The 26,859-nt window shown below is 34.1% G+C and overlaps 2 protein-coding genes across 3 annotated transcripts in view; one reads left to right on the top strand and one right to left on the bottom strand.

Annotated features, from left to right (window-relative positions):
* The window catches only part of LOC114331564 (dystroglycan 1), a 1,301,763-nt gene that overhangs the window by 374,686 nt on the left and 900,218 nt on the right, over nucleotides 1-26,859 (top strand). The gene's annotated exons all lie outside the window — the stretch shown is intronic.
* On the bottom strand, nucleotides 2,762-6,922 carry LOC126879796 (uncharacterized). The gene is made up of 2 exons (XM_050643066.1): nucleotides 6,551-6,922; nucleotides 2,762-6,058 (listed from the first exon to the last, which is right to left on the bottom strand). Exon 2 carries the CDS (start codon nucleotides 4,160-4,162, stop codon nucleotides 2,762-2,764), a length of 1,401 nt encoding a protein of 466 aa, XP_050499023.1. The 5' UTR covers nucleotides 4,163-6,058; nucleotides 6,551-6,922.

Raw genomic sequence — 26,859 nt, 5'->3', positions numbered from 1 at the left:
GCTGTTACAATACTGCGGTTCACTCGCTCACTATGATTAGCTTGCGGATGGTATGCAGCATTATAAAAGATCTTCTGAACTTTGTATTTAGTTAGAAGGTTTTTAAAAGCCTTAGACACAAATTGAGGACCATTGTCACAAGAAACAATTTGTGGAACACCAAACAACAAAAAGACTTGCTCCTCCAAATATTTCACAATAGCAGGGACAGTGGCATTACGAAGAGGAAAAACTAGTGGAAATTTAGTAAAGTAGTCCACAACCACCAAACAATAGGTATAGCCATTGTAACTACGAGGATATGGTCCAATCAGATCCATGGATATCATCTGCCATGGGAAGTCAATGTTCCTAAAAGTACCCATTAATCCAGCTTGTGGCATAGTACTTGGCTTGCAAGTAGCACAAACTCTACATCTAGAAATATATTTCTTGATATAGTTGCGCATGCCAGGCCAATAATATAATTCTGCTATCCTACTAAATGTTTTATAAGAACCAAAATGACCAGATGTCACATTATCATGAAATGTACGAAGAATTTCATCCCGGTTTGCTGTTGGGACAACAATCTTCCAATCAGACATATTAGACAAAGCTTCCACTGAACTAACGACATGCTTATAAAGAATATTATTCTCTACTTTAAAATCAGGGTACTGATCAGGTGCTTGAGTAACCTTTTCTAACATTTTTTGATACCATGTATCCGGAACTAAAGTGGATAAGTCAAGAAGATTGACATCAAACGTTCGAGACAAAGCATCGGCTACTACAACACCATTTGCCTTACGATGGACGATATTATAATCAAAGGCTGACAACTTACAAATCCATCGAGACAAACGTTGGGATGGGTTACGCATAGAATGCATCCAGAGTAAAGAACTATGATCAGTAATAAGGGTACACTTACGACCTTCCAAATAGTAACGGAAAGCCTCCAAGCCGTGAATAATAGCAAGGAGTTCACGCTCGGTAGTGGAATAATTTTTCTGGGCCTTATTGAGCTTCTTACTAGTATATGCTATGGGGTGTTCAGAACCATCTTTCATCTGAAAGAGTACACCACCTGAGGCGGTATTTGAACAATCAGTCATGAGGTAGAAATGTTCACTGAAATCAGGTGAAGTCATGACCGGAGCACTCGTAAGGGCTTCTTTAATACGATGAAAAGCATCGTCGGCTTCAGGAGTCCAGGTGATAGTCTGGCCCTTTTTCCTATTCTTAAGGAGGTCAGTAAGAGGTGATAATAAAGTAGAATAAGAAGGCACAAATCGACGATAGTATCCACACATGCCCAAGATCCTACGTAGTTGTGTAGTAGTTTTAGGAATGGGGAAGTCCTTAATAGCGGTTACTTTATCAGGGTCTGTTCTCAAACCTTGATGATCAACAACATATCCTAGAAATTTCAAATTAGGACGACAAAAATTACATTTCTCTAAATTAACAGTGAGATTAGCCTCTTTAAGGCGTGAAAATAATTTCTCCAATATTTCAATATGTGAAGAAAAATCAGGAGTAACAACTATGATGTCGTCTAAATAATAGAATACGAATGGTTCGAGTTGGGGACCAATAACCAAGTCCATTAAACGACACATTGTTTGCGGAGCTGAAACTAGACCGAAAGGCATTGTGACAAATTGAAATAACCCTTTACCACTGACAGCGAAAGCAGTATACTTCTTACTCTCTTCGCTTAACGGAATTTGTAAGAAAGCTTTGGATAAATCGATCGAAGAGATATATTTGGCATTCTGAAGTTTGCTCAGAATTATATCTATCCGAGGGATGGGATAAGCATCTCGATTAGTAGTGATACTATTAAGTTTGCGACCATCAAAGCATACTCGGAATGATCCATCCTTCTTCTTTGTCATCCATAACGGCGAACAAAATGACGACGTCGACTTTTCGATAATGTTTAAAGAGAGCATCGAATCAATTTCTTTACTTAAATCTGCTTGCCATGCCTGAGGTATGGGATATTGATATTGTCTGAAAGGAGTTGAAGTGTTCACTTCGATCGTATGAGATATTAAATGTGTACGGCCTAATCTATCTTTGGAAGAGATAGAAGAAAATTTAGAGATAATATTCTCTAACTGGTTTTGTTCTAAGCTAGACAAACTAGAAAACTCACGAATGGCACTTACAGTTGCGACATTAAAGGAAGATATAAACAACGAAAAATCTGAGCAATTTAGTGTACTATTAAATGCATTCAAGAAATCCATGCCAAGAATTATAGAATTTTTAACTGAAGGTATAACATAAAATGTAACCATTTTCCGAATATTGGCAACTACGATTTCTGTGTCAAATTTACCTGTAATTGACTGGATAGCACCATCCGCAGTAGAGACTTGTAAAGAAGAAATAGGCATAACATTAATATCAGTATTTTCTAATAATTTCAGCGAATACGAACCTATTAGAGAAATGTTCGAGCCACTATCTAATAGAGCTAAACAAGATTGTCCTAAAATTTCAATTTCAAGATAAGGTCGGTTATCATTATGTTTCCTAACTAATAACGAATTTATATCAAAATCCAAAATCTCTGATTTATTTTCAAAATTATCTGGTATTAACATAGACATATTATTATTATTTACAAACGTACAACCTGGTATAGAATTTGGAACTGTCTCCTCGTCTTGATTATGCTTATTACTAAAATTCCAGTTTAAGACTGGAGGGGATAATCTACGATCAAGCGAACCGCACGAGTCAACTGAAGTGTTACTAACAATTACTTTTTCCCTGATTTCGGTTTGCGTGCTGGTCTCCGGTTGGAAGTGTTTCTTCCTTCCTGAGAGGTGTTCGAGCTGCTGGCGGGTATTGGACCTGAAGCTTCGTCTACAGCTGCGGTCATGTTCCCTGATGGGGCTGCTGTTTGAGGAACGCTCAGGGTACGAGCCTCTGCATGCTCGTTTCCCGAACACTTAAAACAGTTACGTTTAAGCGTATTTTCTCTACCACAACCGTGGCAGAAAATCCGTGTTTGGGGTCTGGTACAATCCCGAAATGCGTGACCAACAACCTGACAATTCCAGCAAGACAAAGAATAAGTAGTCACAGACACATTCGGTGTATGGGGTCTAGATTGCCAAGAACGATTTCTCGAGGAGTAAGAGTTAAATCCAGCACCAGAATTAGGTGTTGTAGGAGGATGAAAAGACCAGGATAGAGTTTCCTCTAACCGTTTACACTTATCTGTCAGGTCTTCGATAGTGTCTATATCAACAAGTGCCAATTGGGCATGGTAAAAAGGTAGCAAACATTTTAAAATTATCTTAATTTTTGCATTATCTGTTAAAGGAGTATCTAAACGACTACACATACCCAACATAGTGTTAATAAACATAGTCACTGATTCTCCAGGTTTCTGCTTGCGGTTCTTGATCTCGTCTAAGAGATCAGTTTGGAAAGAATAAGGCAGAAAATCGGATTTTAGTTTCTGAGCCAAACCAGTCCAAGTGGTAAAGCTACCACGGTTGTTCATAAACCACGTAAAAGCATGGCCTGTAAATAATTCGGCAGAAGCCGAAAAAAGATCTTCCTCACTCACACCTCTCGAAACACGAAGACATTCTACCCTATCTAAAAATGAAATTACTTGGTCATAATGACCTTCACCAGAAAACGAAACTCCCCACTTATGTACCTGCACAGGCTTGGGATGTAACAAGGAATTAGAGGCTTGAACTGAAGAAACAGGAGTGGACGTGGCTAGAGGATTTACTCGAGAATCGAGTTCACCTTCTAGACTGAGAATCCTAATGGACATAGAGCGTTTGTAAAGTTGTTGCTCCTCATCTGAGCAACATAATAAGTGGACACGACCAGAGATATGAGCAAGACGTGAAATGTATCTAGAATACATGCTATCATGGACAGTCCCTCTAAAATTATTTATCTTTTGCGTAAGATCCTCTAGTGTCTCATTTATTCCCTGTTGTTGTTCCAGGAAAGGAATAGCTGCAGCTGAAATCTGACGGAAACTCCTATTTCCTTGCTCCTGTTTAAGAGCACCACGCAATAGACTGCGTTTTCTATCACATTTAGCAGCTTCTTCCACCTCTATTTCCCTTATCCTCAGCTCATAATCTAACTCCCTAACTAACAAATGTTCTGGCTGAAAGGTACACATGGTAGTAGGAAAAATTTAGTAACAATAAACCCAACCCAACAACGACAAACCGAACCCACCCCAACAACTAACGACCCAATTAACCGACAATCTACTAAGCGAGCTGCTCAACCAACGAGCTGCTAAACTAACGACCTAACAAACCGACAAACCAAATATAACCGAGATATATATTTGGGGTAGATATTTAAAATAATTTAAGTAAATGTTTAAACGAAAATGTATATAAAAAAATGAAAACTTTATAAATTATATATAGGTATGGTAAGCAAAAATTTAGCTAACTGTAGTATATTGTGGCTGAACCTAAATCAAAAGTAGTAATGTACCTAGATATCAAAAAAAATAAATCATTCAAAATTTTTCAAAATAAATATCCAGGTATCACCAAACCGACCAGACCGAAATGTCAACCAATACACCTGTTCAAATATTATCCTACTCACGATTTACAATTATTATTTTAAATAAATTAAAATAGTACCAATACAGCAATATAAGTGCACTAGTGTATTTTCCAAATAACGTACAAAAGGAATCAAAAATGTATCTCTATATAATTACAAAATATACAACAATAGACCAGAAAGATACTTACTAGAAAAATTTACAATAAGCAACAAAATAAAGAAAGGTACTGTCTTACTGAAAGTCGGGCCCCACGTTGGGCGCCAATTGTAACGTATGATTCTTCTGTTTGAATGGGGTAGCTTAATAAATGACTAAAGTTTTACAGAAATAGGCTAGCTGGAAATTGAAGAGACTAAACAGTAGGGCTCAGGGAAGGATCAGGCCGTATTTGCACGCCCTAGTAAGACGGTACCTACTGAAATACTTGAATGATAAAGAAAATAAATTAATATAAGGAGTAATGACAAGAAGAGAACTATTGACCAAGAAGATATTCAGAAGTAGTGTTGAGCGCCAGGGAAGAATTGAATAAATTCTTCTCCACGTGACCTATATTGCTGTACCTAACTAATACTATTAATAGATACTATTAAAATGATAGGATAATAAAACATATAAGTATGTACAACCACATTTAATAAAAAAAAAATACCTATAAACCCTATATACAATTTTATACACTAGCTAAATATCCGACGTACTATGGTAGTACACTCCTGTCGATAATGCAGGTTTTACAGTATGAAAAAACTAATATATGTAATGAATTTATTCTACTAAGGAAGTGATTTGATCTAAATATGCATGTACAAACTAATTATTACTGTAGAATACAAGATTGGCTGACAATCCCGTATCTGATCGGAAGTGACAACCTGACAATATCTGGTGAATGGAATAAATATTATTGAGTAGGAAATAAACCCTTCGATAGTGTGCACAGTATCGTCCCAGATAGTTTACAATCCTGAGATTATTTTAAATACCTGATACAATCATGAAAATGAAATATAAAATTCGTTGACAAAAAAAAATTATTGAATATTATAAAGATAATAGGGTTTAAGAAGGTGAATTTATATTATTATTAAGGTTATGTATTTGAGTTATTGAAAAAAATTGAAAATTGAAAACTATTATTTAAAAGGATTGAAAATTCAAATTTTATTATAAAAACCTGGCGTTTCTACAAAAGTAGGCCTGTGGCTTCTCCAAAATCCTGGTGAGGTTGATGATGAGAGAGCCAGGTACGTATCCTCCGATCTTCCCAATCCTCGGGAGGTAAGGAACAGCAACACAGAGTATTGACGAGGAGGTACTTGCTAGTGTCGATAGAACTTAGTGTCTATTCCAGAAACGAGAAAAAAAAAACATCCAAAACTCTTCCAATCCAAACCCAAAATAATACCAAAATGATTGTTTATTCCATAAATAAATGAAGCATCCAAATGTGACTTAAATTTTGTTATAGTCTCCCTCCAGTGGCTAAAAGAACAGAAAACCTTCTATTAGCTGGTTTTCCTTAAGTATCTAAGAAACAGGGCCTCTATAAAAAGGTGTTTCACCTTATCAGAACTTGACAGAGAAAAAACTACGGAAAAAGTGAGGTTTGATGTATATGTTTTCATTGACCTTGATTCTTCTTGACTGGAAAAAGCCTTTTTAAACGAATATAAGGAAGTATTTGGACAAAAAAAATGTGGATCTTGTAATCAAAGATTACTATATGGAGTTAAATACATGATAGAATGAAAATTATCATTGATTTTCAATTTATTTGAGAGTGAAAATGTAGTTCTAAGAATATTTTTTCCTGTGAGTGTATATTAGAAGTATTGAAAAAGTGATAATTAAAGAATAGCAATGCTTTTCATATGATCTAAATATGGTATTAAAAATAATTTAGATGGTTATTTTTTCTTAGCATGAAAAAGAAATGGCAAACCATAGTTAAGTGATATTTTTTTTCATACATACCCATTGTTTTCTTCAAAAAATATTGGAACCAAAAACTCTTCACAACCCCAAACAAAAAAATAAAAACTTCCTCCAACGTAAATTAATCTTCTTATAACTTATTTCAACCAAAAGGTAAATTCTTACAATGGCCACCGGAGGACTTCTTGATCGGACAAGAACGAAAATTCAAGTGAAGTGCCAGCCGCTATGGCCGATATGACATACACCCCTGCCGGATATCGTCATTGCCAACTGCTAGACTCTAATCTACCAGATATTACCAACTTTATCGTCTATCAACTGCAACCTCTAATACGAGTGCTTGTAAAGTTGGTTGCATACCTAGTTCCCATCGGAATAACATTTTAGTAACGATAGTAGTAACTCATCGTTACAGACCCATTTAGTAATCACAAGAAAAATTCAGGTCGGGATTAACAAAAAAAAATTTAAAATAATTGTGACCTTGAAACAACACCCTGTATATTAAAATTTTCAAAATTCGTCTGCAAATTATTTTGAAAAGGGCACAAAAGCTAAGTTGAATTGCTCGCTTCAATTTCTTGCGCAGATAATTTAATGACATTGATTTTGAAATTACATATATCAAAAGTTTTCTTTTGAAAGTTCAAGTTCTTAAAAATTTCGACATAATTTCAAAGTTAAAATCATTGAATTGTCTGCGCAAAAAATAGAAGCTCCATTAAAGCTCTTTTCAAATAATGTGCAAACTGGTTTTAAAAATTTCAATATACAGGATGTTGATTCAAGGTCACAATGGAATTATAATTTTGTTTACTCCGGACCTGGATTTTTCTTGTGATTAGTAGTTGGGTGATTGGGGTTCTAAATGTGACATACCTATGTGTACCAAATATCAAAACAATATATAAGGTGATTCTAAAGTTATGGGCAAAATCGATAAAACACCCTGTAACTCGGTTATAAAGTCGATGGAGCAATAAATTTTTTCTACGAGCGTGCAAAATTGTCTACTTTCGCGCACGCATTTTAGTTTAGAAAGTTTTTCCGCACGCGTGTTACTTTTCCGCACGCGATTTTTACTTTTCCGCACGCGGTTTTTACTTTTCCGCACGCGTGTTAATTTAGAGATGTTAATATGGCCTTAAAGTAATTATAATACATGCAATAAACTAATATTTAGATATTATTTACTAATTTATTTCAAATATATCTTATGGTGTTCCTGTTTTAATGAAATTAACGCGACAATTCGATTAAATAAAATTATTTTGACATAATATTTGAAAGTCAAATCGGTAGACAATAACAGTCGTTTTGAATCATCGTCATGGAAACCAAGATCGTCGTCATGCTAACTAATTATATTGAAAGTTTGGTTTTGACAACCTTGTCAAAGAATTAATTTGTGTGTGTATTTTCATATTAATTAAATCAATTGATTAAGATTTGGTAATTTTTTAAAGACTCTTAGAAAAAATATTGTTCCTAACTCTTGCAGAAAGTCTCTTTTCCGCACTCGACTGCTTGCCGAACTCCTGCTTCGCGTCGTTCGGCAAACTGCAGTCGCGTGCGGAAAAGAATGACTTTCTGCACTTGTTAGGAAAATAACTATAGTATGTCTAGAACCGCCTTATTTACCTCTATTCACCATTCAAGTATTTGCGTTTCCCAATGAAACACCCTGTATACTACTTCATCTTGATTGCGGCCCGCAAGCTGTGGCAATAGCTACTATGTGGCCCAGGAAAGAGAAAGGTTGAGTATCGCTGCTTTAGAACATTCATAAATGGGAGAAACACGTTATCACTCCCAAAACCCTTAAAAACAGTTTATCTTTTGAAATTTTAAAGTAGTCTTATGTTTTAATCACATAGAATGTAAAAAAATTGATTTCTGGGCATGAGCGTATTTTGTCTATCTAAAAGGGGGGGATATCTTTTATTTTCCACCATCGACCCATATACCACTGAAAATTGACGGCATAGTGCGCATATGTTTTCTTTTGGGTTATAGACTCTTAGGTTGGCAATTTTTCCTATACGGCTCTTAGTCTAAGATGTAGTCCCCTAAATAACTACGTCAATGGTGCCATAATATATGTCTGCGATTCTCTTTAAAATAGATCTAGATAAAGTAGTTTTCCACTGTTAAGAGGAAACAGTAGCGATCAACAGGTAGCGAAAACGCGTTCCAAGATTACGGCTGTAATTTTGAATATTTTTTCGAGATATTTGGCACACGTATTCGTAATATAATAAAGAGCTAGTACAGAGCCCAATTTGAAAAATATATTAATATGTGGAAATTACTCTGTAATTAAATACAATATTAAAAAAACGAGCCTGTACCGCCATTAAGAAGAACAAAAAAATACACTTTCTTCAAATAAACTTTTTTATCCGATGCCTAGATTTTGTGTCATTTTGGAACTACTAAATTTTTTTATTTCATTAGTAGTTCCAAAATGACACAAAATCTAGGCATTGGATAAAAAAGTTTATTTGAAGAGAGTGTATTTTTTTTGTTCTTCTTAATGGCGGTACAGGCTCGTTTTTTTAATATTGTATTTAATTACAGAGTAATTTCCACATATTAATATATTTTTCAAATTGGGCTCTGTACCGCCATTCTTTATTATATTACGAATACGTGTGCCAAATATCTCGAAAAAATATTCAAAATTACAGCCGCAGTCTTGGAACGCGTTTTGGCTACCTGTTGATCGCTACTGTATCACCTTAAGAAAATCCAATTGCGTAAGAATTGCTGTAGGGTACCATACATTATTTATATACTCCCATCCTCTGAATCATTTATCGCTATACTAGGTACAACGCAAATAGGAGTCAATTCGCCCTTGCGCGTGCAAACGGAGATAAGTCCAAAATTGCCATTGTGAGATACAAGCGTTTAAAAATTTTTATGAACTTCTAAGCAAATTTTAAATAAAACAACAACTTAAATCTGATTAAAGATGAATTAAAAACTTTATTTAATTTTACAAACTAAAAGAAAATATTAAACTGAAATTTTGAAAATCATTATAACATGAGAAAAAAAAATAGTTATATCCAAATGCACAAAACGTTAGCGTACATAATCCTATCTGCACTAATCTTCATCTGGTAAATCTTCTTCATCTTCTGAACAGTAGTCTGCAACATCGCTCTGTGTAGGTAAGTTTTTATAGAAATCGTGAAATAGGTCATCTATGTATGGTAATAAATCCATTAGATTTTTTTTTCTGAAGAAATTGGATTTGGATATTTACATTTTGGTAGATTTAATGGAGGAGATGAAAAACCTCTTCTAACAAAATTCATTGTTTTAAATGGTTCATCCTCTTTGTAACTATTTTTATATGAAAACAGTCCAAATTCTTTTTGATATCTAATCCATTTAACATCTTTCCAAATAAAGCGGTTACCGTCATTATCTACCTTTCTTACTTGTAATGAACTCTTTAGTAATCTTGCAAAATCAATAAAATCATTTCTAGTCATTTCTTGAACCTTAAAGGGATATCTTTTACGACACAGTCGAACAAGTTGATACCAGTCTCTTGGATGTTCAATTCGGCTTTCATATTTTTTCTTTTTTTTTTTTTCAATGATCGAATGGTCGCTGTCACACTCCATTCTTGTGTGTCCTGGAATTAAAAATTTATGATCCAATGTATCGAGACCAGAATTAACCATTAAGACCATAAACATTGCAATGAGATGAGAGTTTTTATTTTGCCCTCCACAAGTGTCCGAATACAATGTTATTTTTCTTACTTCTGGTGGGATTTCTAAGAGCTCTTTATACAAACAAGAAGCTATTTGATTGGCTCCACGACCAGAAATGGTTTCATACCACATACAACAAGTAGTTTTGTTATTACCACAATCATGAATTGTAAGGTTGTACGTCCATAGTTGCCTTTTATAAAAAGCTATTGAAGTGTTTAGGCTGGGCGTGGGTAAACACTGCTGCAAATCAAAAGCAAAAACTCTCTGGGTCTTGTCATCTTGACAAATTATTTTATCTTTTCTTTTTGCTGCATATGCAGCTTCTGCTTCTTCTTGATGCCGATTTAGGTCTCTTCTTATTTTTTCCTTTTGTTCTTCTTTCTTTTCATTCACTATAGTGTTATGTAACTTGTCACACGTTTGACATGTATCCTTACTATATTTTTTTATTGAAATGTTCATTGTATGAAAAATAGTCTCATATATCTTTCTACGTACGGGACTTTGAGGTTGGATCCAAGCTTTATATTCGTCATACATTCTCGTCAATGTATAAAAAGAAGGTAAAAAACGTCTATCTCCAGTTTTTTCACGACAATAATGACTTTTGTATGTAGGTATAAGACCTATATGTTGCTTTATCATGTCAATTCTGTCTGAACTTATTTTATTCGCAGGTGTATGGCTTCCTCTTTTATCTTCTTTTGTTATACCGGAAAAACTAGTTTTTGTAATAGCATTTTCTATAAACTTATTCGACAAATCAAATGTTTTTTGAAAGCACCGTTTACAAACTTCAACGAGCTCACCAGCGATCTTAAAGTGATACTGATAGCTACAGGCTCTTGTTTTTGATGAATTAAGTTTCATTGTCTTTTTTTCCTGTCTCAAAATAAGACTTGAACAGTAAGCAACCCTATTATTATAATCTCCTAACTCCCAAAATTCAGTAAATAACTGTTTACATACCTCGTTATCAACTTTTTTACCGCATCCTTTTCGGCAATCTCCAAGTACCTTGCATTTTTTGCCTTTCATCAACTTATTTTTTAGAGTCACGTATTCTTTACCTGCATTTCTGTCCATTTTTCTTTTTTTCCTCATTGCTCTAGTATCACCTTTTACCGATTTTCTTCCTCTTTTATTTTTATTCGATTGATTTGCATCTATTGTATTTTCAAACGAAACCAATGGAATACTGTTTGAGTCTTCTGATTCAGGAAGTTCATAATCTGGATCCTTGTCACTGTCTTCTGATTCAGGAAGTTCATAATCTGGATCCTTGTCACTGTCGTCGATATCGCTTCCAAAGAACTCAGTAATCCTTTCACTAGGTGCATCTGCAAAAAAATTTAGTATTATTGTTTGCTATTTTCTAAATTGTAACAAAACTGACCTCTGCTACAACCAGCTTCAGAAATATCAGCTTTAGAAATGTCAAAACCAGAATCGATATTTTCTTGTTTTTTCCTGTTTTCTCGTTTTTCACCTTCCAAATTAGAAAATCTAGCTGTATCACTTTCTGGTGTAATGGACTGGTCAGTATTTACTTACCCCCGACGAAATGAGCTCAACGCCTTATTAGTTCTTCATAAATTATAGCTAAAAACCATCTAAATAATTAATTGTGCCGACTTCAAACAAAAAAAAACGTATCATAATTTGGTTCATTTATTGAGGAGCTACAATGCCACAGACAGACAGAAGTTCACAAACAAACAAAAATTATACCTAAGAGCTGTCTCGATTACGTCAGCTTTTAAATAAAAAAAAAACGCATTTAAATCGGCACAATCGTTGAGGAGCTACGATATCATAGACACAGACACACACGCACACACATAAACATAAACATACACACACATTACATATTAAGCGTATAACTGATAAGTGATAACACTTCTGATTTTACGTCAGAGGTAAAAAAAATCATTACTAATTTATCCAACTTAAACTAGTTTACTTACCTTCTGAATTTAATGCCCGTTTTTTCAGAGCGGCAAGAAATTCTCGTCTTTCTGCAAACATTTTTACTTACGATATTATTCTTTAATACGAGTAGTAGGCAATAATCTCACAATATGTGCACGTCTCACTGTCAAAAACGCAAATGAAAACAAAATACCAATAAGCCACTCAATGTGATTCACTTGCGAGTCGAAAACACGTGATGCATCGTGTTTAGTGCAGAATTAGGCAAACTCCGAAAAATTGAAGCATGTAATACAAATAGACTTAACTCCATTGGCACTGACCGACATTATAGTGTCAACAGAGTCTATTTGACATAAATTCCTTGAACACATTTCAAAATGAGTTATCTTCGGTACCACTAATAAGTTTTGCTCGTAAACGTAAACAACTGAGATAAATCCTTTTGCACACTCAAATTTCGATCTAAAACGTGTTCATTTATGAAGTTATCTCCATTTGTATATTTTCAGACTTAACTCCGTTTGCACGCGCAAGAGCGAATTGTTATAAGACAAGTGCGACCTAGTGTAATATTACGCGATATTTCTATTCCATGTTTATCTGGTATAAATGCAGCGCCTAATGACACATTGCCCAATATTTATATTCCATGTTTTTCTGGCAAACCTAGTGAATGGTCTAACTTTTTCAATTTATTTTCCGCCCTTATCACAAATAATAATGGAAATTACCTATGTACGGTAACCGGTCAATTGCTCGAATGCAATTGTTCGAAATCAATTGCTCGAAATGAATGGCTCGAAAACGAATTGCTCGACATGAAAATTGCTCGAAATACAAATTGCCCGGATAAAAAAGAAAATTATATATCTAAATATTTATTCAAAATAATACAAAATATAGATATAAGAAAAATATTTTAAATAGAACAACTTATGTGATATTCTACATATGGTTCATTCCACCAACATACGACTCTTTTGGATTATCGCGACAACGAATATTTCAGTGTGCAACATAAGAAGTACGAAAGTAAATGGCTCTAATAATTATTCCAATAAACAGCAATTTAATTTGCAATTTATTTTAGTTCTTCATATTTTGCACAATAAAATATTCGTTGTCGAAATAATCCAACACAGTCGTATATTCGTGGAATAGGGTATATATAATCGTATATTAATTTATGCTGAAAAAATATTTATTACAAATCTAAAATATCTTTGAACTTTGGAAGTGAAAAGAAAAATAACGATTTTGATTTAGTCCTATTATGATATAGCGATTATGACAATTTCCAGAAAATTACATAATTTGTCATATGAAAAGTGTCTTTCTTATGTATATTTAGGTATATATTCTGCATTATTGTGAATAAATATTTGGGTAAATATAGAATTTTCTACTTTATTCGAGCAATTTTCATGTCGAGCAATTCATTTTCGCGCAATTGGTTTCGAGCAATTGATTTCGAGCAATTGCATTCGAGCAATTGACCTAGAATCCCTATTTGCAACGTTTTATTTATTTAAAATCGTATCTCATAAGTTTAATATCTCATAAGTCTTCAAATGTTTAATAATATAACTACTGTTTTGTATGCTAACTTTAAAATAGCTTTGACAAGATATTTAACTAATTGTACTATCATAAAAGCATCGTTAAACGAATTACTGGATTTGATTATACTACAGTCACAATCAAGATGCAGTAAAAATAAACAAACCCAGACACGTTAACTGTTACAAGGAGCACTTCTGAATCATTATTTACAGTGTGTAAACATTGTAAATCCCAAATGATGATTTACAAAGTTTATACATTATAAATGAGGATTCAGGAGTGCTCCTTGTAACAGTTAACGTGTCTTGGTTTGTGTATTTCAAGTGCATCTTTATTGTGAATGTAGTATAGTAATATAATGCAAACCTTGTTCAGAGGTACTCAATATTTATATTCAGATAAAAAATACATTGCAAGCTATAAAAAATTTAACTCTCACTGACTTACAACTATTGCAACTGATTTTGATTAATATTATTGATAGACATTTAGATTTTGGTACAGGCAGGTTTATGGAATTTGAAAGAAGAAGCGAAAGAATAGAGTCTCTTGATGAATAGCTTAACTTTCTAGATGATAGATGATGTTCCCAACTATTCATAGAGAATTTAAATGTTAAAGAGAGGAATAAATCTCTTTATAGAAAGGAGACCTCGTTTCGTGGTAAATCTTAAAGCACATTTCGGCATGTGTCAATAAATGCTCATATTGCAATAACAAAGGTCACAAAATTTACGCATGTCACGGATATCAAGCACTCTCAATCCAAGGTAGGTTCTTTTATTAAACGGTCAAAACTTTGCATAGTCTAGGATCTAGGACGTTCTCGTTTAATTGATAATTATACTTCGTCTTATTTCTGTAATGCGAGATAATTGTTCTTAATTGAACAACAAAATTGGAATATTTCGAATATATTACACATGGAGGTAGATACAATATTCCCAAATTGATTATAGTATTCAGGAAACACCCAAGGTAAAAGAAGCAATAAAAGGAGACGTAGAATATCATGACAAAGCAGCCGTCTCCAAGTCCGAATAGCTATGATGATTATCGAACTCCTTCGCGGAGATGGCACTTTTAGAAGAAGATATTTGACCAGTAGCTAATAATTGTTTTGTAAATTCTGAGCTTAGACACTCGGTTCAGAATTTTTTTTTCAATATGTCTTTGTATGTATAAAAACCCTTATTACCGTTATAAGCAGTAATACAGTATAAAAACCCTTATTGTCGCTTATAAGAATCCGTGCTTGTATTTTTTACTGATGTTGTTCCTATCATTTATTACTGAGCTCAAATAGGGAAAGTTGGAAGCACATTCGTAATTTTGTTTTCATACAATGTAAATGCAATATACGTATTATACGTTTTTTATATGATACTAATTTTTAAACGCTAAACAAACTTCACGTAATTTTGTTACAAAAACATTAAATTTAATAAAAACGTATTCTTAGATGACATTTCCTTAAATATTTTTAACGTATTTTTTACATTTTTTTGTCTACTTTCCTAACATTCGTTGTAATTCTCTCCTTATCAGAAACACAACAGATCGGCCATGAATTGGTTGGTAGCGGACATTCATATTTTATATCAAATTTATATTTTTTCCATTCTAGATTCTATTGATATGGTTCTTTTTGTTCGCAACGTGTATTACTGCTTCAGGTTATTTGTGAAGAATCAGCAATGCCTTAACGTCGTATATTTTCAAGAGTTACAAAAGCAACAAACGACCATCTTAGAAGTATATTGAAGTGCCTCGATAATAACCAGTAAAGAGTGCAGTAGGAGTGGTAGCTATTAAACTAACAATGGGAAATTTAAAGGGCCGGTAGTTCCGGTTTCACAATTTGAAAGAGCCGTAACATTGTTTAGTACCAATTATTTATTTCATGGATGACTATTGAAAGTTCGAAATATTTTATAAGTATTTCGAGACATTTTTACAAATGTGTTAGTGACTTAGTAATAGCTTATGACATGACAGACAAAAAGTTTATTTAACATTAAATTGCAGTACCGTTCCTCTCATTACAAATATCGAGATTGAGCTGTTGTACTACACTATTATATGCCTAATCAAAGAACGTATAGAAAAATTGAGGACAGAATCTCAACAACTCATTTCGGTTTTCGCTGTGGCCTTGGAACGCGTGATGTACTATTTGCAATCCTAGTTATAATTTAAAGATGCAGAGATGTAAATCATGGCGTTTTCAACGCAAGAAACACAAAGTTATGGTTATTAGTAAACAGGCAACCGTAAATAATAATAACTATAACGTAACAAAAATGGATAACCATTTTCAATTTCGTTGCAAAACGAAAATACAGCCCCATCATATTCTAGTCCAATCAGAGAGTGCAGCAAGCACCTCTATCGGTTTCGAAACTTATTAGTCTGTTATCAGGAGGCACATATGCTGCTTTCCCTGATCCAACCAAAACAAACCCCGGCGTGCAGTCACGGATTGCAACGAACGAAATGACATAGATGCCCTAGCGGCAACTACTAGCAAAAGACTAAGTCTTCAATCTAATGGCATATAAAACAGCATAATGCTACTCTACATCCCACCAGACTGAAAACAATGGGAACCTTCTCTGGTTACACCTCCGAGGCTTCTACAATTTGCAAGCCATAACGGATGCTGAGACTAAGGAAGATGAGGGAATTTTACAATTTATAATTTACGTCCCATCTGCTCAGAGTAAACATGTAAATCAAAAATGAATAACCATTTCAATTTCGTTGCAAAACGAATCCGTTACTGCACGCCGGGGTTTGTTTTGGTTGGATCAGGGAAAGCAGCATATGTGCATCCTGATGAGAGACTAATAAGATTCGAAACCGGTAGAGGTGCTTGCTGCACTCTCTGATTGGACTTGAATATGATGCGACTGTATTTTCGTTTTGCAACGAAATTGAAAATGGTTATTCATTTTTGATTTACATGTTTACTCTGATTGGAGTACGAAGGCAACCATTCTCGTTGGAACTTTACGCAGATCTAATCATCAATGACCAAAACTTCGAAGCGGTCAAAGAGTTCATATATCTAGGGACATCGGTTAACCCCAATAATAACACATCAGAGGAAATAAAAAGACGAATAATAATTGCAAACAGGTGTTATCATAGTCTATCAAAGTACTTAGGTAACAAACGTCTGTCTCAAAAAACTCGTATAAGGCTGTATAGAACATTGATAGTCCCCGTTCTCACATATGGATCAGAGGCATGGACGCTAACTAAAACAGATGAATCCGCTCTGTCGATTTTTGAAAGAAAGGTGCTACGTAAGATATTCGGAGCGGTCTGTGAGAACGGAATATGGAGGCGTAGATATAACTTTGAACTGCAGAATATCTACAAGCATACGTTTGGTGGAAAAGATATTATCACTATACTTAAACGAAACCGCCTGCAGTGGGCAGGACATGTAGCCCGGGCCCCTGAATCGAACATGATAAAAAAGATTCTAACAGCGCAACCCGTGGGAATGAGAAGGCGGGGTAGACCAAAGCTGAGGTGGATGAACGGGATAACACAGGATGCCGATAAGAACGGAGTCGGCAACTGGAAAATGCAAGCAAGGGACAGAACAGAATGGCGTAGAAAGCTTGAGAAGGTCGAGGCCTTCTAAGGGCTGTAGCACCAAGATGATGATGAAGAGGTGCTTGCTGCACGCTCTGATTAGACTTGAATATGATGCGACTGTATTTTCGTTTTGCAACGAAATTGAAAATGGTTATTCATTTTTGATTTACATGTTTACTCTGATTGGAGTACGAAGGCAACCGTTCTCGTTGGAACTTTACGCAGATCTAATCATCAATGACCAAAACTTCGAAGCGGTCAAAGAGTTCATATATCTAGGGACATCGGTTAACCCCAATAATAACACATCAGAGGAAATAAAAAGACGAATAATAATTGCAAACAGGTGTTATCATAGTCTATCAAAGTACTTAGGTAACAAACGTCTGTCTCAAAAAACTCGTATAAGGCTGTATAGAACATTGATAGTCCCCGTTCTCACATATGGATCAGAGGCATGGACGCTAACTAAAACAGATGAATCCGCTCTGTCGATTTTTGAAAGAAAGGTGCTACGTAAGATATTCGGAGCGGTCCGTGAGAACGGAATATGGAGGCGTAGATATAACTTTGAACTGCAGAATATCTACAAGCATACGTTTGGTGGAAAAGATATTATCACTATACTTAAACGAAACCGCCTGCAGTGGGCAGGACATGTAGCCCGGGCCCCTGAATCGAACATGATAAAAAAGATTCTAACAGCGCAACCCGTGGGAATGAGAAGGCGGGGTAGACCAAAGCTGAGGTGGATGAACGGGATAACACAGGATGCCGATAAGATCGGAGTCGGCAACTGGAAAATGCAAGCAAGGGACAGAACAGAATGGCGTAGAAAGCTTGAGAAGGTCGAGGCCCTCTAAGGGCTGTAGCACCAAGATGATGATGAAGAGGTGCTTGCTGCACTCTCTGATTGGACTTGAATATGATGCGACTGTATTTTCGTTTTGCAACGAAATTGAAAATGGTTATTCATTTTTGATTTACATGTTGACCCTGATTGGAGTACGAAGGGAACCATTCTCGTTGGAAATTTACTGGGCTGAGCAGATGGGACGTGAATTGTAAATTGTAAAATGCCCTTATCTTCCTTAGTCTCAGCATCCGTTATGGCTTGCAAATTGTAGAAGCCTCGGAGGTGTAACCAGAGAAGGTTCCCATTGTTTTCAGTCTGGTGTGATGTAGAGTAGCATTATGCTGTTTTATATGCCATTAGATTGAAGACTTTGTCTTTTGCTAGCAGTTGCCGATAGGGCATCTATGCCATTTCGTTCGTTGCAATCCGTGACCTCACGCCGGGGTTTGTTTTGGTTGGATCAGGGAGAGCAGCATATGTGCCTCCTGATGAGAGACTAATAAGTTTCGAAACCGGTAGAGGTGCTTGCTGTACTCTCTGATTGGACTAGAATATGATGCGGCTGTATTTTCGTTTTGCAACGAAATTGAAAATGGTTATTCATTTTTGATTTACATGTTTACTCTGATCGGAGTACGAAGGGAACCATTCTCGTTGGATCTTTACCGCGCTGAGCAGATGGGATGTGAATTATAAATGGTAAAATTCCTTCATCTTCCTTAGTCTCAGCATCCGTAATGGCTTGCAAATTGTAGAAGCCTTGGAGGTGTAACCAGAGAAGGTTCCCATTGTTTTCAGTCTGGTGGGATGTAGAGTAGCATTATGCTGTTTTATATGCCATTAGATTGAAGACTTAGTCTTCTCCTATATAACGTAACAATTGGTAATAACTCAATTGAACGCGTAAGTTATCTTGTATATCTGGGAACTCCCATTAATGAAAGCTGGAACCCTAGTACAGAATTAAAAAGTAGAATTGCCAAAGCAAGAACAACTTTTATGAAATTTAAGAAAATCCTTTGCAGTCATGATCTCAATTTGGAACTTCGCATAAGAATGGTTCGATGTTATATATTCCCACTACCACCGGGAAAGAGTCACAAACGAAAGGGTTTTGCAACGTTTGAATAAAAGTTGTGAAGAAGTGAACACAGTTAAAAGGCGTAAATTGGAATACTTTGGTCATATAATGCGTCACTCAGATAAATATGACATACTTCACTTTGCCATGCAAGGCAAAATAATGGGAAAAAGAAGTGTGGGCCGCCGTACAACTTCTTGGCTTAAAAACCTACGCCAGTGGTTTGGAAAAACTAGCACTGAACTATTTCGTGCGGCTGTAAATAAGACAGCTGTTAGTATGCTGGACAACATGAGAGCCAACGATCGACAAGCAGTCTCGGCACCTTAAGAAGAAGTTATACACTCTCTACTTGCATCTTTATTTATTAATTTATAGAAATAATATTTGCATTTGAACATCTTGAGTACTATGGCCTTTGCGCTTAGACTGTGTTAGTTTTCTCATGTATCAATTCTAAAGTAGTATGTGACCATATAACGATCTCAAAACCATGAATATAAGACAATAGAGGAGAAGGGCACAAGAGAGATCGGAATGAAAGGACATCGCCAGACAGGAAAAGACTCATCCACGGTTATGATGTCAAAAATAAAAAGAAGAAGAAGAGGTGATCATATATGAAAGTATTTATGTGTTCAAAACTAAAACCAAAAAAGTAAGTTTGAAAAGAAATAGTATACACAAAAACCAAAACCAAGAAAAAAACAGTTTGTTTTAATAGCATATTTTTTATAATACAGTTCATGTTAGGCAGCAAATAATTTTTTTTTTTTTGAAATTAGACAAGATACAAAAATCAGAATATACAAGACCGTAGTTGAAAGCATCGCAACTTATTGCAGCTGAGGTATGGCCAATGACACAATTTAAAAAAAAAAAAGAATGTGTGTGTACTTTGTACGCACGTAAGAAGTTATACTTCTATTATATAATTTCAATGAAATAATATTTAACAGTTACAATACAAAAAATTAACAATAATTACCAAAAATTAACCAAAACTTAACAATGCCAAAAATAAAAAAAAATAAAAGAAAAGAATATGAATCGTCCGGGATTTGAACCCGCGATCTCGCGATCTCTCGATCTCTGGTCCAATACCCTACCAACCAGGCTATCAAGGCGCCTGTTATTGACGTTTCGCATATACATAATTACACATCACGGTGACAAGTGAAATATAAAAATAGATATTTTATTATTTTACGCCTAAGGAAGACAAATCCAAAGATACAAAAATTATATTAAATAATACATTTACTAAAGAACACTAATATATTATTTTAATGGCTTATTTGCGCTGATACATAATTTGAAAGATTAGCAACGAACAACATACTATTGAACGTAAAGAAATAAATTATTAATCATCTAGGTAGATCTTGGCCATATAGTGGAGTCACTGAAGGTGGGTATGAGCTATTACCTCCGATTTCGTTGAATCTCCATCGATTTATATGAAAATTGGTGAATGGTTAGAGGATATCTCAAGGAACAAAGGTGATATGGTGCCAACTTGCACTTTTACGTTGGGGGTGGATGCCACCCCTTCTCGGGGGTGAAAATTATTTTTATTAAAATTAACCCCATAATTCGATAGAGGGACAAATTTCAAGCAAAATTTGTTATATAAAGTTATTAAAATAATTCAAAACTTTTTGAGTTATTAAAGATCAAAGATTTTAATTTTTAACAAATTGAAGAGTCTCAGATGCAGAATCCACCAATTTAATAAAAATTAAAATGGTAAATAGTAATTTAAACCTGAGACTTTTCGCGTTGAAAGTTCTTACTGGTACATCCTTAATCTGCGACTTTTTCAATTAATAAGACAGCAGACGACGAATATAGAAAACGAAAGGGAAACGATCACATTCCGCCTTCATTCGTCTCGGAAAAAGACAGCAGAGGAACTTTCAGTACTTAAACCGAGTAAAGGAAATAAAATAATAAATGATGGTTTTGCTTGTTTTCGATTGTTTCATTTATTATTTTAATTTTTCTTGAGAAAAATGAATGTTTTTAACCAATTTTTCATCAATAACTCAAAAAGTGTGTGTTTTTACAAAAAAGTTATTATTATAAAAATTAAAGCTAATAAAAAATGAAATAAACCCCTTACTAGAAAAAACCTTTTAATGTTAAATAAAAGTGAGTTATAGGTAATTGAATGTATATTTTTTTCGGTGAGTAAAAAACTATAAGTATTCAAGCTGAAATAACGGGAAATTGATGCATTTTATAACATAAACTTATTAAACATTTGTCAAAGTACTTAAAAATATGTATCAAATGAGCCCCCGAACATGTTGATAGCGTTAAAATTTATGCTCCAAATTTTTTTCAAAATTTACCTTTTAAAATTTTTTCCAAAAAATGTTATTGTTTTTTTTTAATAGCTCCGTTCGTGTTTACGATATTAAGTCCATCTAAAAACTGTTTCAAAGCTAATTACAAGTGCTATTTAAGCACCTTAAACTTAATCTTTTAAACCCTTCACTTTTAAAAAAATAAAAGGTTAAATGACCTCGGTTGCATAGTTCCCACTGCAAAATTTAAGATTTAAACGTTTCTATCTCGGTTATTTTTTACCCTATAGAAATATTGAAACAGATAAAATATTTGGCACAGAAAAAACTAAAATTTGGTTAAATATAATTTTTTACGTATATTAAGTATTTTTGGAGTTATTATCAAAAGAATGTGAGACAATAATTTTAAAAATTATGATTTTTCTAATTATGTATATCTTTTTTTCAAAAATATGCATTCTAAACCGGTCAAAATTATCGAAAACATTAATTATGCTAATATAAAGAAGTTTTTGTAAGGAGTACTATAAATTTTAATTTTTGTGGAAATGGCGTATATTTTATTTTTCACTTTTTCCTAAAAAATTCGAAACGGTTCCTTTATTTTCATTATAACTTGCTTAATTTTGACGCTATTATCTTGTTCTGAAGCTCATTTGATAGGTATTCCGAAGTACTTTGACAAATGTTTAGCAGGAATATTTTATACATTGCATCGTTTTCCCGTTATTTAAGCTTGAATACTTAGATTTGAGTACTCGTCGAAAAAAATACACATCCAATTGCAATAACTCACTTTGAACTGACATTAGTTTAGTTCTTTATGTGAGGAATGTATTAAATTTTTTGTTATCTTCAATTTCAGTAATAATAACTTTTTTGTAAAAGCTTATAATTTTTGATTTATACGTGAAAAACCAATTTAAAACATGCATTTTTTTACGAAACAATAAAATCTTCGGTCTTTAATAATTCAAAAAGTGTTGATTTATTTTAATAACTTTACATAACAAATTTTGCTTATAATTTGTCCCTCTATCGACGTATGGTATTATTTTTAATAAAATAATTTTCACACCCGAGAAGGGGTGTCATCCACCCCCAGGGTAAAAGCGCAAGTTGTCATCATGTCACCTTTGTTCTTTGAGGTATCCTCTAATTACTCACCAATGTTCATGAAAATCGATGGAGGTTTAACGAAATCGGAGGTCAAAACCTTCAGTGACTGCACCAATAGAAACAAGTTGCTTTAAACTGCAGTTAAATATATCGCAGTAAATACTTAAGGCATTATAATAGCTGCACATGACGAATAGAGGAGAATTCAACATAAGGTTAGTTCTAGCTTGTGTATTTCTGAATGTAATCGAATTTCTTACTGGATAAGTCGGATAAGATTATAATAAATATACAATAAAATGTTTTAATAATACTCATCTTACTCCTAAGGAAGACAAATCCAAAGACACAAAAATTATAATAAATATATTTAGTAAAAACACTAATATATTCTTTTCACACCTTTTCTTGCACTGATATATTTATACATAACTATTAGAAAGATTTAGCAACTAAACGCTATACTGTCTGTGTGCGCATGCGCGCAGTATTATGAAATTTTTCTCTCAATCGCACCTAAAGAAGTACAGTGGAACTTGCTTATAGCGTCATTGAAGGGCCCAGTAAAAGAATGACGCTATATCAGAGTGACGTTATAAAGGAGATAGGGAAAATTGAAAGTATGTATACTTCCTTTTAGTACAGTTATATTCAAAAAAAAGGGTACAAGTGTTAGAAAGGGAAGTTAACGTCATCCTATTTGTGTACAACCGACTGGGATTTTTGGAGGTTATCAAATGTCATAAGTGATCAAAAATGCAACTCATAGACGTCAAAGACGTTTAATTTGATAGAAGGTTTAACGTTACGTACAATAAAAAATTAATATGCCTCGTCATTTAAGTGAGATTGAAAAGGCTCAAATAATTACGAAAATGGAAGAAGGATGGTCAATTCGTGCGCTAGCAAATTTCTATAATAGAAATTTGAAAACAATCTTCAGAATTAAGCAACGATAGGTCCAACAACAATCATTAAAAAGAAAAGTTGGTTCAGGGCGTTCCAAAGTATCCACTCCTCAACAAGATGCTGTTTTAGTTCAATTCTTAAGAGATAATCCATTTGCGACGTCGAAGGATTCAAGGATTCATACGGGATTTCCTGGTACCCAACCTACTGTAAGCAGAAGGATCAATGAATCTGAATTAAAAAACCGACCAGCTGCTAAAAAACCATTAGTAACTGTTGAACATCGGCAAGCAAGAGTAATATTTGCACTAAACTATATTTACCGCAACCCACAATTTTGGAACGTCATTTTTACTGATGAAAAGACTTTTCAGTCGACCTATAACGGTCAAATCCGTGTTTATCGTCCAGCCAATACTAGGTTTGAAGAACGATATATTCACTCTCATAATAAATCTGGACGTTTTTCTGTAAATGTATGGGGTTGGATTAGTATACATGGACCTGGTGTTTGTTGGCGATTAGAGGGAAGATTTACTGCCGACAATTACATTAACGTTTTGGACCACGTAATGCTCCCTTCTATTGAGCAATTGTATCCTAATAATACTTTTATATATCAACAAGATAATTGTTCAGTCCACACTGCCCATGCCGTAATTAATTGGTTTCAAACGCAAAACCTGGAAGTATTGCCATGGCCTGCGCACAGTCCAGATATAAATCCAATTGAAAACATTTGGGGCATAATTGTTAAAAAATTATATAAAAGAAATTTTATGCCACAAAATTCAGATCAATTGTGGGATACAATCTTAGAGTGCTGGGAAGATCTTGATCCAAATATGATATCTAATATAATTCAAAGTATGCCAAATATACTAAATAAAGTTATAGAAGCAGACGGTTCTATCACCAAATACTAAATTCTATTTGTAACAGTCATTAAAATTATTCTTTATATAATTGTTGAATAAATGGTTTCGTCTAATTAATGCTCAACGCCAATGATTTATATTTTTAATAACCTGTGACATTTGATAACCTCCAAAAATCCCAGCCGGTTTTACACAAATAGGATGACGTTCACTTCTCTTTCTAATACTTGTACCCTTTTTTTTTTAATATAACTGTACTACAACTTGCCATATTAAAAAATAAAAAGCCAATTACTAAATTAAAATCTAAAAACAAAACGAGCCGAACACAATTTTATGGTAGCAAAAATTTCTTAAAAAGACTGTTCTGAAACAGAAAATTTGACTGTTAGGATGGCACTGATAAAATGAGAAATCAAATAACTGTACACAGTTGTCAAGGTCACGTAACTGTATACAGAAGAGATAATTTTATTGACCTTTCTCACATTCTTAGAAGGAACAATGCCACAAAGTCGGAAACGCAGTGCACTTTATTCTTCATAAAATAAAAAAAGGACAACCTACTGTACAATTTTATGACGCTATAGATTAGGGTTACTTCATTTTAAGCCGATACAACCGGGTTTTTAATAATGTTATCGAATAGTGTTTGGCCGGACCTATTAAAAATTGACGTTACAACCGAGATGACGTAACTACCGAGGCCATAATATCCAAGTTTCACTGTATAACTTCAAAAAACTGTTGTCATTGAAAATGGGGATTTGGAAACTTTGTAGGTTTATACTTTACGACAAAATAAAAAAGGACGAGAATGGGTATTGAAAACAAATTGACACCATTGAAGCCAACAGATTAAGATAGTAGGGATATGTAAGACTTATGAATAGAGACAGGTGAATGCAGAAAAGGTGGACTGGAAACCAGTGCAAAGAAAACGAAGAAGACGCCTGAAACAGACCTGGCATGAGGTCAGCATACAAGTCATGACCGAAAGGCGTCTACAGAATAATAACTGGCGTGGTAGAAAGTGGTAGAGAATGAAAATCATGATGAGGGAAACGGTGAAGGAAAAGATAATGAGAATAGAATAACTAGAAATTCTATTGACGACCATATGAATATAAGAGAAGAAGAAAACTTCAGATGAGTAGAGTGACCAACTAGATAAAGACTCCAGTCGTGGCTTACAGCTACCTGTAGGAGTTTTCTGAACCACTCACTAAACAGTTGATGAAATATGCTAGATCAGTTTTTATAGATTGTTGCAAATTCAAACTTCAATTCAAAACTCGTTTAGCTCTTTATCAAACTCGTCTGTTACTCGCCTCGCTCGCTTCGCTCGCTCTGCTCGTAATATCATACTCGTTCGATAAAGAGTCACTTTACTGACTTGGTACATAAATAACTATTACTTTTCATAATGTCATAAACATTTAATTTAGAAAATCTCATTTTAAATAGTAAGTAGTTACAAGAAAGTCGTCTATTGAACATTTTTACCTACAGTGCTTAGTTTTTTCACAATATTGAAATGAATGAAATGAAATAAAAATAATTAATGTGATTCAATAGATGAAAATGTTATCCAACTACAAATTCTGGCGTAAGTACTTTAAAAATCGACTTTTTTCTTAAAAACTCGTTTAGCTCTTGATCAAACTTTTCAAGCTTTAAACGTGGCCTGATTACGCTGTAAATTATTTATTTTTTGTGCTTTTCGGTAAACGAATGTACCAGAGGAAATTTTATGAAACTGCGGAAACTTTCCGGGGATTATTTGCTGTTACCGGCGAGATAATTAACTTTCAAGAAAAGTTTTTATCTCTTTAAATTTAAATTAATACCTGAATAATAACTCTATAGCCTAATGTTGTGTTTGGCTGGAATATAATTTGGGAAGTATATCTTTTTAACTTTATATCTGATGAAAGCCCTAAATATAATTTATCAAAAGTATTTGAAACCGGGAATTCGTTACACAAGGTAAGAAGATTTGATAATTAATAATGCTTGATAATTTAATAAAATATTCGGTAATTAGACTCCAAACTTTCTGATCTAATTTCTTTTAACAGTATTTCCACTTCGCCAGTATTATCATATCCCCAATTCACAAGAATTTCTTCAAAACTTACTTACTACTCATTCATTACCGCGAGGACAAACAATCATCCAGACTTATTTTGATTAGTATATAATTTTGCGTGGCTGCCTCAAAAAGTTGTAAGTTTCAAACTTAAGCTATAAGAGTAAGGCCGGATAGTATTCGTATTTCGGTGCCTTTTACATTACTGACGGTTGGCTAAACTGTTCTATCTTTGCTATTCTAACGTT

The sequence above is a fragment of the Diabrotica virgifera genome, chromosome 2 (genome assembly GCF_917563875.1).
Source record: "Diabrotica virgifera virgifera chromosome 2, PGI_DIABVI_V3a".
In the NCBI taxonomy this organism is placed as follows: Eukaryota; Metazoa; Arthropoda; class Insecta; order Coleoptera; family Chrysomelidae; genus Diabrotica; species Diabrotica virgifera.
This window is presented reverse-complemented; position numbering and strand designations above follow the sequence as displayed.